This window comes from Salvelinus sp. IW2-2015, unplaced genomic scaffold (genome assembly GCF_002910315.2).
Source record: "Salvelinus sp. IW2-2015 unplaced genomic scaffold, ASM291031v2 Un_scaffold3606, whole genome shotgun sequence".
Lineage (NCBI taxonomy): Eukaryota > Metazoa > Chordata > Actinopteri > Salmoniformes > Salmonidae > Salvelinus > Salvelinus sp. IW2-2015.
Window position 1 is genome coordinate 58854 of NW_019944884.1, and position 13900 is coordinate 72753.

At 48.4% G+C, this 13900-nt stretch overlaps 1 protein-coding gene across 1 annotated transcript in view; it reads left to right on the forward strand.

Annotated features, from left to right (window-relative positions):
• The window catches only part of LOC112076175 (protein-tyrosine sulfotransferase 1), a 35569-nt gene extending 27412 nt beyond the window's left edge, over positions 1-8157 (forward strand). Inside the window, exon 3 of the mRNA XM_024143042.2 lies at positions 7860-8157. Coding sequence (XP_023998810.1) covers positions 7860-8157 — 298 coding nt within the window. The remainder of the gene's footprint in view (positions 1-7859) is intronic.
• The last annotated feature ends 5743 nt before the right edge of the window (positions 8158-13900 follow it).

The following is a 13900-nucleotide window of genomic DNA, read 5'->3' on the forward strand; positions in this document are numbered from 1 at the left end:
CAACCCCAGCGGAACCTAGCTAGCTGCAACCCACTTGTACCTAGCTAGCTGACAACCCAGCTGTGACCTAGCTAAAGAAAAATCAGAGAAAACAGAAAAAGGGGGGTGGTGGTGGGGCGTGGCGTGTGGGTGGGTGTGTGGGGATGGAGAAGTGGTGGGGTGGGTGGGAGTGTGGGGGGCGGCGTGTGGGCCGAAGCTGACAACCCCAGCTGGACAACTCAACATGGCTACTGCTGACAACCCAGCTGTGACCTAGCTAGTGACCAACCCACTGACCTAGCTAGTTGACACCCCAGCTGTGACTGCATTGCACGCGTGATAGTCTGTCAACTACCCAGCTGTGACCTACTGCTAGCTGACAACCCAGCTGTGACCTAGCTAGTTGACAACACAGCTGTGCTAGCTAGCTTGTCAACCCCAAGCTGTGACCTACTAGTTACAACCAGCTGTGACCTAGCTAGCTGACACACCCCAGCTTGTGACCTAGCTAGCTGCACACCCAGCTGGTGACCTAGCTAGTCTGACAACCCCCAGCTGGTGACCTAGCTAGTTGACAACCCCATCTGTGACCTACGCAGTTGCAACCCCAGCTGTGACCCTAGCATTTGGACAGTTAGTAGCATGACCCCAGCTGTGACCTAGCTAGTTGACACCCCAGCTGTGACCTAGCTAGTGTGACAACCCCAGCTGTGACCTAAGCTAGTTGAACAACCCGCTTGACCAGCTATTGTAACAGCTGTACCTAGCTAGCTGACACCCCAGCTGCTGACCTAGCTAGCTGACAACCAGCTCCCTACCTTTGACCTAGCTAGCTGTCAACCCAGCTTGACCTAGGCTAGCTGTTCAACCCAGCTGTGACCCTACTAGCGGTCAACCCCAGCTGTTGACATAGCAGCTTGACAACCCCAGCTGTGCACCTAGTAGTTGACAACACAGCTGTGGCCTACGCTAGCTTCAACCCCAGCTGTGACCTAGCTATTGACAACACAGCCTGTGACCTACTACTGACAACCCCAGCTGTACTAGCTAGCTGACAACCCCAGCTGTGACCTAGCTAGCTGAAACGCCCAGCTGTGACCTAGCTATTGACAACCCGAGCTGTGACCCTAGCTAGTTGGCAACCCACTGTGGCTAGCTAGTTGGCAACCCAGCCTTGGACTAGTGGAACAGCGGTAGCTATTGAAGATCTTGACTATACACCCACTGTTACTAGCTAGTTGCAACCCCAGCGTGACCTAGCTAGCTGACAACCCCAGCTGTGACCTAGCTACGTGACAACCCCAGCTGCTACTAGCTAGCCTGACAACCCGAGCTGTGACCTAGCTTAGTTGACACCCCAGCTGTGACCCTAGCTAGCTGACACAGCTGGACGACCGCTGTTGGACACAGCGGAACTAGCTGACAACCAGCTTGACTAGCTAGCTGCAACACCAGCTGTACCTAGCTAGATGAACGCAGACTACAATGAACCCCTGTGGACAGCACGACACCCAGTGCTAGCATGAAACACAGCTTGACTTAGCTAGGCTTGGACAATCACAGGACTAGTATTGACACTACAGCTGATAGATGACAACACCGCTGACTATGCTACGATGGCAACCCCAGCTGCTGACCTAGCTAGCTGACATACCCCAGCTGGACCTAGCTTGTGCACCCACAGCTGTGACCCTAGCTAGCTACAACCCCACACTGTGACCTAGCTAGCTTGACAACCCAGCTGTGACCTAGCTAGTTGCACACAGCTGTACGCTAGCTAGTGTGGCAACCCCAGCTGTGACCGCGGTTACAGCTGTGACAGGTGACAACCCCAGCTGTGACCTAGCTAGCTGACAACCCACTGGACCTAGCTAGCTTGAAACCCAGCTGTGACCTAGTAGCTGACAACCCCAGCCTGTGACCTAGCTAGTGGCAACCCCAGCTGTTAACCTAGCTAGCTGGCAACCCCAGCTGTGACCTAGCTAGCTGCAACCCCAGCTGTGACCAGCTAGTGACAACCCCAGCTGTGGACCTAGCTAGCTGACAACCCAGCTGTGACCTAGCTAGCTGACAAACCCCAGCTTGACCTAGCTAGCTGACAACCCAGCTGTGACCTAGCTAGCTGACAACCCAGCTGTGACCTAGCTAGCTTACAACCAGCTGTGACCTAGCTAGAATGACCAACCCCAGCTGTGACCTAGCTAGTCCTGACAACCCCAGCTGACCTAGCTAGCTGACAACCCCAGCTGTGACCTAGCTAGTTGACCAACACAGCTGTGTGACCTAGCTAACTGACCAGACCCCTAGCTGTGACCTAGCTAGCTGACAACACAGCTGGTACCTAGCTACTGACACAGCTGTGACCTAGCTAGTTGCCAACCCAGCTGTACCTAGCTAGTGACAACCCCAGCTGTGACTAAGCTGACAAACCCAGTGTGACCTAGCTAGCTGACAACCCCAGCTGTGACCTAGCTAGCTGACAACCCCAGCTGTGACCTAGCTAGTTGGACAACCCCAGCTGTACTAGTAGTGCAACCCCACTGGACTAGCTAGTTGCAACCCCAGCTGTGACCTAGCTAGTTGAACAACCCCAGTGACCTTAGCTACGCTGACAACACAGCTGTGACCTAGCTAGCTGACAACCCCAGCTGTGACCTAGCTAGCTGACAACCCCAGCTGTGACTAGCGAGCTGACAACCCCAGCTGTGACCTAGCTAGGCTGGACAACCCCAGCTTGACCTAGCTATGACAACCCCAGCTGTGACCTAGCTAGTGCAACCCCAGCTGTGACCTAGCTAGTTGACAACCCCAGCTGTACCTAGCTAGCTGACAACCCCAGCTGTGCCACCTAGCCGAGCTGCAACACTGCTAGCTAGTGACAACCCCACTGTGACTAGCTAGCTGACAACCCCAGCTTACCAGCCATTGGCAACCCCAGCTGTGACCTAGCTAGTGACAACCCACTGTGAACCTAGCTGTGACAACCCAGCTGGTACCTAGCGATTGGCAAAACCCAGCTGTACACTAGCTGACAACCAAGCTGTGACCTAGCTAGACTGACAACCAGCTGTGACCTAGCTAGCGACAACCACAGCTTGACCTAGCTAGCGACACCACTGGCTAGCTAGCTGCAAACCGCTGTTTTTTTTTTTTTTTTTTTCACCTACTAGCCTGACAACTACAAGCTGTGACCTAGCTAGCTGACCAACTACAGCTGTGACCTAGCTAGCTGACAATACAGCTGTGACCTAGCTACTGGACAACTACAGCTGTGACCTAGCTAGCTGACAACTACAAGCTGTGACCTAGCTAGCTGACAACTACAGCTGTGACCTAGCTAGCTTAGCCTAGCAGACTCTCTCTGGCATTCCTCAGAATGTGTGTATAACTTATGTCGTCTCTCCCTCTCTCTCTCTGTATCTCAATGATTGATAGACAACTGCTTTTGGTCATCTCTGGAGATAAAGGAAGGAGCAATACGATTTGTATTCTGAATGAGCAAGAGAAAGACTGCAGTCCAAACACCCACTAAAGAGGGGAGAACTTAGGCCGATGGGAGAACTTAGGCCGGGGGGAGAACTTAGGCCGAGGGGGAGAGGAAAATATGGCGCTATATCTATATAGCAAAACAAACTGATAAACAAGCTTCTGAGAACAAACATGACTCATTCTGATTGAGAGAGAGATACAACGAAAACCACCGAATCAAATAATGCATGCAGAGCAGAATTAGGCCGAAATCGCTAATTACAAAATCCAGAAAAGAGGCCGTTAAATTCTACAACCACCTAAAATGAAGCGATTCCAAATTTTCCATAACAAAGCCATCACCTACAGAGAAATAAACCTGGAGAAGAGTCCCTAGCAAGCTGGTCCTGGGGCTCTGTTCACAACACACCCCCACAGAGCCCAGGACAAAGCACCAATTAGAACCCAAGACTAAATCATGAGAAACACAAAGAAGAATTACTTGACACATTGGAAAGAATTAACAAAACAACAGAGCAATAGAATGTTATTTGGCCCTAAACAGAGATACACATGCAGAATACCTGACCACTGTGACTGACCCAAACTTAAGGGAAAGCTTTGACTACGTACAGACTCAGTGAGCATACGCTTACTATTGAAAAGCTGCCGTAGGCAGACCTGGCTCTCAGAGAAGACAGCTATGTGCCACACTGCCCACAAAATGAGTGGAAACTGAGCGCTGCACTTCCTGACCTCCTGCCACATTAGAGAGACACATTTCCCTCAGTAAATACAACCCATATTTGTTTATTTATTTTCCCTTTTATACTTTAACTTTTTACACAGGTCATTTGTAATGTCTTTTGGAATTTTTGTTAGTAATGTTACTGTTTTTTTGTATTGTATTATTTCACTTTTGTTATCTAGTTCACTTGCTCTGGCAATGTTAACTTATGTTTCCCATGAGAGAGATTTCATTGCTGATAGGTCCCCGGTGTAAAGAATAAAGACTATGTGGGCCAAGATCAAAAACAAAACGGTACCAGCATTCAGCCCACGGCCCACACATACTGTACAGTAGAAAGAACGACGACAACAGACGGCTGAATGTCAATTGAGTCGAACCTCAGACGTTGTCTTATACGCTCAATTACAAAGAGGAAGAGAAGAAAAGATACCTTCTCCTGAATCTATTTTAGACTGTCTACGCCCTGTCAAAAGTAGGCACTACGTAGGAACAGAGCCCTATGTCCCTGGTTAAAATAGTGCGCTACGTAGGAGACAGAGCCCTATGGTCCTGGTCAAAGTAGTCACTACATGGGTCAAAAGTAGTGCCACTATGTAGGGGAACAGAGCCCTATGTCCTGGTCAAAAGTAGTGCCTACGTAGGGAAACAGAACCCTATGTCCTGTGTCCTAAAGTAGTGCACTATGTAGGGAACAGAGCCCTATGGCCCTGGTCAAAAGTAGTGCGCTACATAGGAACAGAGCCCTATGGCCTGGTCAAAAGTAGTGCACATGTAGGGAACAGAGCCCTATGGTCCTGGTCAAAAGTAGTGCGCTACGTAGGAACGAGCCCTATGGTCCTGGTCAAAAGTAGTGCGCTACGTAGGAACAGACCCTATGGTCCTGGTCAAAAAGTAGTGCGCTACGTAGGGAACAGAGCCCTATGGTCCTGGTCAAAAGTAGTGTGCTACGTAGGGAACAGAGTCCTATGGTCTGGTCAAAAGATAGTGCACTATGTAGGGAACAGACCCTATGGTCCTGTTCAAAAAGTAGTGCGCTCGTAGGGAACAGAGCCCTATGGTCCCTGGTCAAAATAATGCACTATGTAGGGAACGAGCCCTATGGTCCTGGTCAAAAGTAGTGCACTACATAGGGAACAAGGTGCCATTTGGGGGCCTAGAATATAAGCTTTCTATACAGTACCATGTTGCCTGATTTGAATCGAGGCTGGCTAGCTGTCCACCTCTCCTGCTGATTTGAATCGAGCTGGGGCTAGCTGTTCCACTCTCCTGCTGATTTGAATCGAGCGGGCTAGCTGTCCACTCTCCTGCTGATTTGAATCGAGGCTGGGCTAGCTGTCCACTCTCCTTGCTGATTTGAATCGAGGCTGGGGCTAGCTGTCCACTCTCCTGCTGATTTGAATCGAGCTGGGATAGCTGTCCACTCTCCTGCTGATTTGAATCGGGGCTGGGGCTAGCTGCCACTCTCCTGCTGATTTGAATGAATTCTCCCCACTGCTGGCAGGGAGAACATGGTGTCAGCCTGATCATCTTTTAACACCACAACACACACACACACACCACACCACACACACACACACCACACACACCACAGACAGAGTGATGGAAAGGCCCAGCTGTGGTTAGCCCTCCCTACCCCATTCTAAGCACCTCTGTGTCCCCCCTATGCACCGATAGGGCTATTGTCAAAAGTAGTGCCAGTATACAGAGAATAGGTCACCTGAACACAGAACTCTGCTGTTGCTATGGCGATGATCTGTTCTAACGAGGAGCAGATGTTACAGGCTGTGGTCTCTAGAGCTCGGCCTGCTCCAACAACACAGGTCGTACATGTAGCGTGTGCGTGCGTCGTTCTTGTGTGTGTTGTGTGTGTGTGTGTGTTGTTGTTTGTGCTGCAGGTCTTTTCTCACAGCGCCGGTGTATGATCAACATCTTGACACTTCATTTGTTCCCAGTTATCCATAAACGATCAAATATCTTCACACTTAATGTCACCCGTAAATGATCAACTTTCAGATTTTTCTGTAAACAAAACTTCATCCAGACATTCAGTCCCCCCCCCCACCCCCCCTCACCAAGGTAGTGTGATGTAATGGTTTATTCATCTTTTTAATATCACTCCTCTAAATCTGTGGTCATTTGGAGAAAAACCCAGGCTCAGACCCACTCAGTGTAGGTCGGTAATGTTTGCCCTAATGTCTTGTCTCCGTGGCTCATGTACAGGAACCAGCATGAAATGTGATGCATGGAGACACAGACATGGGGACAGGGCGTGATCTGATACAGAGAGAAGAGAGACCCATATCTCAATGGGAGACAAACATTTGTTCAGCCCATTAAACTGTGAGGCCTGGAGCTGGAGAGAGGCTAGAGCTCGGGGGCCATCTTTAATTCTGTCCATAATCCAGTTAGAGCGCAATTAGTTTGCAGTTAGCTGCCTGCAGTGACAAAGCGGCTGGTCACTGAGCCATCCAGGGCAAGCTTAATAATGCTAACACTATGCTATCAAGGGATAATGTTGAACCGTTCCTTAATGATGCTAACACCATGCTATCAAGGGATAATGTTAGACCGTTCCTTAATGATGCTAACACTATGCTATCAAGGGATAATGTTGAACCGTTCCTTAATAATGCTAACACCATGCTATCAAGGGATAATGTTGAACCGTTCCTTAAGATGCTAACACCATGCTATCAAGGGATAATGTTTGAAACCGTTCCTTAATAATGCTAACACCATGCTATCAAGGGATAATGTTGAACCGTCCTTAATAATGCCTAACACTATGCTATCAAGGATAATGTTGAACCGTTCCTTAACAATGCTAACACCATGCTATCAAGGGATAAATGTTGAACCGTTCCTTAATGATGTAACAACCATGCATCAAGGGATAATGTTGAACCGTTCCTTAATAATGCTAACACCATGCTATCAAGGAGATAATGTTGAACCGTTCCTTAATAATGCTAACAAATGCTATCAAGGATAATGTTGAACCGTTCCTTAACAATGCTAACACCATTGCTTATCAAGGATAATGTTGAACTGCGTCCTTAATAAGCTAACACTATGGTATCAGGGATAATGTTGAACCGTTCCTTAACAATGCTAACACATGCTATCAAGGATAATGTTGAACCGTCCTAAATCTAACATTGCATCAAGGAATAATGTTGAACCAGTTCCTTAACCATGCTAACAACTATGCTATCAAGGATAATGTTGCAACCATTCCTAACGAATGCTAACACCATGCTATCAAGGGAAATGTTGAAACTGGTCCTTATCCTTAATAATGCTAACACTATGCTATCAAGGGATAATGTTGAACCGTTCCTTAACAATGCTAACACCATGCTATCGAGGGTAACAATCTAACGTGGATGACACTGGTGTTGTTCAACTAGCAGTGCCTTAGAGGATGCTGGTGTGTGTTCATCTGTTAGATCACCTCCAAAAAGCAGTCTTTCTTCCTCTCTTGTTAGAGGTCATCAGGAAGTAGATTTCCATCTCATTACTCTCACTAATCCAACTATCAGTGAGTACCAGTACCTCAAGCAAGGATGCCTTGAACGATGCTAGCTAGTCAATGATCTTTTGGGGGGACATGCTACAATGCTAACCCCTTGCTAACTGTGGTTTCTCTCTCTCTCTGCAGGGTGGAGAGGTCTACAGACCAGGTGATCAAGCCGGTCAACGTGGAGGCCTTATCCAAGTGGGTGGGCAAGATCCCTGCGGACGTACTGAGGGACATGCCCGTCATCGCCCCCATGTTGTCCCGTCTGGGGTACGACCCCCACGCCAACCCTCCCAACTACGGCCAGCCAGACCCCAAGGTCCTTGACAACACCAGGAGGGTGAGTAGGGAAACGAATGACAGTGACATGTCAACCCACAACACATACCCCAAACACACTCTCACCCACACAACTCTAGTGAACAGGGAAACATGTTAAACACACTCTCACCCACACAACTCTAGTGAACAGGGAAACACTGGAACACATGTTAAACACACTCCCATACACACGATACATTCCGATGCATTCCACAAAGGATCTGAAGTTTCCTTTGAAGCAGGAAGCAGATCTGAGAATTGTATTCTTAGGTTCCCAGGACTCTTTCTCTCTAGTTGCATCGCCTTTCAAATCACCTGTCCAATCATCTACCTCCCATTAAATTACCTGTCCAATCATCTGCCTCCTAGTTAAATTACCTGTTCAGTTAATATCTGTACTCAAATAATTAATTCCCATTTGAATGGCTCCTGCTGATTTAGCATCTGTCTGAATTCAGTGATCATATCCAAATATATATATGTTTTAACCTTTATTTAACTAGACAAGTCAGTTAAGAACAAATTCTTATTTAAAATGACGGCCTACACCGGCCAAACCCTAACGACGCTGAGCCAATTGTTCGCTGCCCAATAGGACTCCCAATCACGGCCGAATGTGATACAGCCTGGATTCGAACCAGGGACTGTAGCGATGCCTCTTGCACTGAGATGGAGTGCCTTAGACCACTGCGTCACTCGGGAGCCCATGTCCCATCCAGTCCCTTCCTCCACATCTACCAGACAGACCTGTATGTGAGAGTCCTTCTGCTCTGCTTAGTACACTCACTGACCCCGGCCAGACATCTTTGGTGCTGGAAAGCAAGCGAGCACACGGGCCTCCTATTTCTGGAGCTKAATATGATTTATTCAGCGAGGAGCCCTGGTATCGGGTGTCTCTCAAGCCTCTCTCTTTTAGATTTCTTATCTCTGATCCCGTGGAGCATATTCAGTCTGTTTATGGTGATGTCTCTTGTTCAGGTTTTAAACTGATACATTCCAGGACGGAAGGCCCCGGAAGACCAATGACCTATGTGTTGTGTAAACGTTCCTCTGATTAGCATCTCTCCGTCGACATGTTCTCATGTCTGGAACTCACCTCCACCCTGCTTGGCGTCAGTTCCAGGTTCTGTCCCATCTCTCCGTCGACATGTTCTCCATGTCTGAACTCACCTCCACCCCCCCCCCCCCCCCCCCCGCCCCCCCCCCCCCCGTGCTTTGGCGTCAGTTCCAGTTCTGTCCCATCTCTCCGTCGACATGTTCTCATGTCTGAACTCACCTCCACCCTGCTTGGCGTCAGTTCCAGGTTCTGTCCCATCTAATATATATATTATAATATATATATATATATATCTATTAGATATTTAAGATTTATTTTACGTTACAGCCTTATTGTAAATGATTAAATAGTTTTTTCCCCTCATCAATTACACACAATACCCCATAATGCCAAAGCAAAACAGTTTGATTTTTTTTTTAACAAATGTATAAAAAATGTAAAACTATCACATTTACATAAGTATTCAGACACTTTACTCAGTACTTTGTTAAAGCACTTTGGCAGCGATTTCAGCCTCGAGCCTCTTGGGTATGACGCTACAAGCTTGGCACACCTGTATTTGGGGAGTTTCTCCCATTCCAGCGCAGTCAGGGTTTGATCTGTTGGCTCGGAGCTTCAATTTATGATCTTTGAAACCAACGTACAACAACAGTCCTTTTTTAATAAGTCTGTATTGATCTCTTGTTATCCTAATTGTTCTCTCAGAGGAGAAAGGGCGTTGTGAAGTTACGATGCACGGTAACCATATGAAGACTATTACAGTAAGGAGATCAGATGGCCAGCTACTCTTTAACTCTCAATTGTTTTCCATTTGTCTTGATCCATTATTGATTATTCTCTAGTGGCTAAAGTCTAAAGAACAAACTGGCGCACACACACCAACACACACCACACACACCACACCACCACACACAACACCAAACACCACACAACACACAAACACATGCGTAGGCATACACACACACCCACACACCACACACACACCACACACACCAAACACATGCGTAGCATACACACATACACACACACACCCAACACCAACTCAACACACCACACACCACACAACACACCACACACACACACACATACATGTGTGTGGTTTAAGCACGCTGCCCTCTCTAAACAACTTGGGTGTAAGGAAGTGGCCTCTATTAAATGTTGTGTAAGGCGAGTGGTTTATTGAGCCTTACAGCTGGGGTCACAGCCTGGGGTCACAGCCTGGGGTCACAGCCTGGGGTCACAGACACTTACCCCCGTGTCAGGCTGCCTGTAATTCGTCAGCCCAACATGGCGTTGCTGTAGACCTGGTTCCACTTCCTGTACTGGCCCTCCTACACAACATTGGAGGATGGGGCGGCAGGTAGCCTAGTGGTTAGAGCGTTGGACTAGTAACCGAAAGGTGAACTTGAACTTGAACTTTTAACTGACTTGCCTAGTTAAATAATGTAACCTTTTATTTAACTATGCCTAGCCACATAAAGTCCAGTTTAAAGCTCTGTAAAGATCATAATATCTTGTGATCTCAGGCTTGTGTGGCCTACCACTTCACGGCTGAGCCGTTGTTGCCCTAGACGTTTCCCACTTTACAGTAACAACACTTTACAGTTTACAGCTCTATCAGGCGAAAATTTCACAAAACTGACTTGTTGAAAAGGTGGCATCCTATGACGGTGCAACGTTGAACATCACTGAGTTCTTCAGGAAGGACATTCTACTGACAATGTTTGTCTATGGAGGTTGCATGGTTGTGTGCTCGATTTTATAGTTGTGTGTGTGTGTGTGTGTGTGTGTGTGTGTGTGTTGTGTGTGTGTGTGTGTGTGTGTGTGTGTGTGTGTGTGTGTGTGTGTGTGTGTGTGTGTGTGTGTGTGTGTGTGTGTGTGTGTGTGTGTATTTCAGTGTATCATATTGACTCCGACTTCGCTGTGCTTCTCTAGCCAGCTGGAGTTATCAACTGTTGTGGTGTTAAAGGGCTTGCGTTGGTTCCACTTGTCTTTAGAAGATCCCCCAAAATCAACTTGAACCCTTCAGAGGGATGAGATCATTAACTGTCAGCTGTATTATCTGTTAATAACAGAAAGTATGGTCATGTGTTTTCATAATGGAAACTGCTCTGTGTGGAGGTGTGCGTTCCTCTGAGTGGAGCCTCCCTATTCCTCGTTGTGGCTGTTCTCCAGTGTGAAGTCCCATTTTTTTTTTTTTTTACTTCTGTCATGAGAATGTGTTTTTCTTCCATATGTTTCAAGTGGAGCCAAACGGGAGAGAACTGGGAATAACGGGAAATAGTTCATAACACCACGGAATCTGTGTTCAATCGAGATGCCTAGCCGATGACTCGAACGGAAAGCATTCTGAGACTGATCGAGAGATGGGGAGGAGGGGAGGAAGATAGGGTGGGGTAGTTTAGGGGAGAGAGGGAGTTTGAGGGAGTATGGGGCTGGGGGAGGTTGGAGGGAAATATGGAGGGAGGTTTGGGTGGTTGAGGAGGTTTGGTGGTTGATTGGAGGTTTGGTGGTTGAGGGAGGTTTGGAGGGAGGTTTGGTGGTTGAGGGAGGTTTGGAGGGAGGTTTGGTGGTTGATGGAGGTTTGTAGGGAGGTTTGGTGGTTTGGGAGATTTGAGGGAGGTTTGGTGGTTGAGGGAGGTTTGGAGGGAGTCTGGCGTTGAGGGAGGTTTGGGAGGTTTGGTGTTGAGGGAGGTTTGGAGGGAGGTTTGGGTTTGGGGAGATTTGGTGGTTTGGGGGAGGTTTGGAAGGAGGTTTGGTGGTTGTGGGAGTTTGTAGGTAGATGTAGTGGTTGTGGGAGGTTTGTAGGTAGATGTGGTGGTTGGGGGAGGTTTGGTGGTTGTGGGAGTTTGTAGGTAGATGTAGTGGTTGAGGGAGGTTTGTAGGTAGATGTGTGTTGGGGAGTTGGTGGTTGTGGAGGTTTTTAGGTAGATGTGGTGGTTGGGGGAGGTTTGGTGTTGTGGAGGTTTGTAGGTAGATGTGGTGGTTGGGGGAGGTTTGAGGGAGGTTTGGTGGTTGGGGAGGTTATGGAGGAGGCAGATATCTAGCAGGCTGTCAGAATGTTCTCATGCTCTCAGTTCATTCAGTTCGTCTAGGGCCAATTCTTCCTGAAAATCTACAACACACAGGGGGTAGTGATTGTTCCTGGACTAACCTCCTGCTTCACAAAAATGTGTGTGCGCGCCTGTGTGTCTGTGTGCGGTCCTGTGTGTCTGTGATAGTGCCTGTGTGTGTTTGTGGCCCATGTGGCTCAGTTGGTAGAGAATGACGTGTTGGTAGAGCATAAACAAGTATGAAAATGTATACAAGTGGCTCTGGATAAGAGTCTGCTAAATGACTGGTGTGTGTGCGCATCACATCTGATGAGTAGTATAGTGTTTCCCCATCAGATCGAAGAGAGCTGCATTGCTTATTCTCCTAATATTCCTCTCCCTCTCCCCTCCCTACCTCTAATCCTCTCCCTCTGTCCCCTCCCTCCCTCTCCCTCTGGTCTCCCTCCTCCTTCTCCTCTGGTCCTCTCCCTCTGCTCCCCTCCCTTCTGCTCTCCTCCCTCCCTCTGCTCTCCTCCCTCTCTTTCCCTCTGCTCCCCTCCCCCCTCTCCCTCTGCTCCCCTCCCTCTTTCCCTCTGCTGCGCTCCCTCCCTCTCCCTCTGCTCCCCCCCCCTCTCCCTCTGCTCCGCTCCCTCCCTCTCCCTCTGCTCCCCTCCCCCCTATCTCTCTGCTCTGCTCCCCCCCCACCTCTCCCTCTGCTCCCCTCCCACCTCTCCCTCTGCTCCCCCCCACCTCTCCTCTGCTCCGCTCCCTCCCTCTCCTCTGCTCCCCTCCCTCCCTCTCTCGCCCCCCTCTCCCTCTGCTCCGCTCTCCCTCTACTCCCTACTGCCCTCCCCTCTGCTCTCCCTTCCCTCCTGCACTCCTTCCTCCCGTCCTGTTCTCCTACTCCCTCCTCTCTCCTTTCCAGACCTGTAGACAAGGGGTGACACAGGAGAGAGGGGTGCTATCTGTTAGTGCTGTCCCGTGTGGCTCAGTTGGTAGAGCATGCGCTTGCAACGCCAGGGTTGTGGGTTCATTCCCCACGGGGACCAGGATGAATATGTATGAACTTTCCAATTTGTAAGTGCCTCTGGATAAGAGCGTTCTGCTAAATGACTTAAATGTAATGTAAATGTAAAGCGCTATTGAAGAGAATTAAGTACTGTGTATCCTGTTCCTGTGTGATGTGTATATCCTGTGTGATGTGTATATCCTGTTGTGATTGTGTATATCTGTGTGATGTGTATCCTGTGTGATGTGTATTCTGTGTGTGTGTATCCTGTGTGATGTGTATCCTGTGTGATGTGTAATCCTGTGTGATGTGTATTCTGTGTGATGTGTGTCCTCTGTGATGTGTGATGTGTATCCTGTGTGATGTTGTATCCTGTGTGATGTGTGTGATGTGTATCCTGTGTGATGTGTGTGATGTGTATCCTGGTGTGATGTTGTGTCCTGTGTGATGTGTGTCCTGTGTGATGTGTATCCTGTGTGATGTGTATCCTGTGTGATGTGTGTGATGTGTGTCCTCTGTGATGTGTGATGTGTATCCTGTGTGATGTGTATCCTGTTGTGATGTGTGTGATGTGTATCCTGTGGTGATGGCGTTATCCTGTGTGATTGTGTATCCTGTGTGATGTGTATATTCTGTGTGATGTGTATATTCTGTGTGATGTTTGTGTCCTGTGTGATGTGTGTATCCTGTGTGATGTGTATATCCTGTGTGTGTGTATGTCCTGTGTGATGTGTGTATCCTGTGTGATGTGTGTATCCTGTGT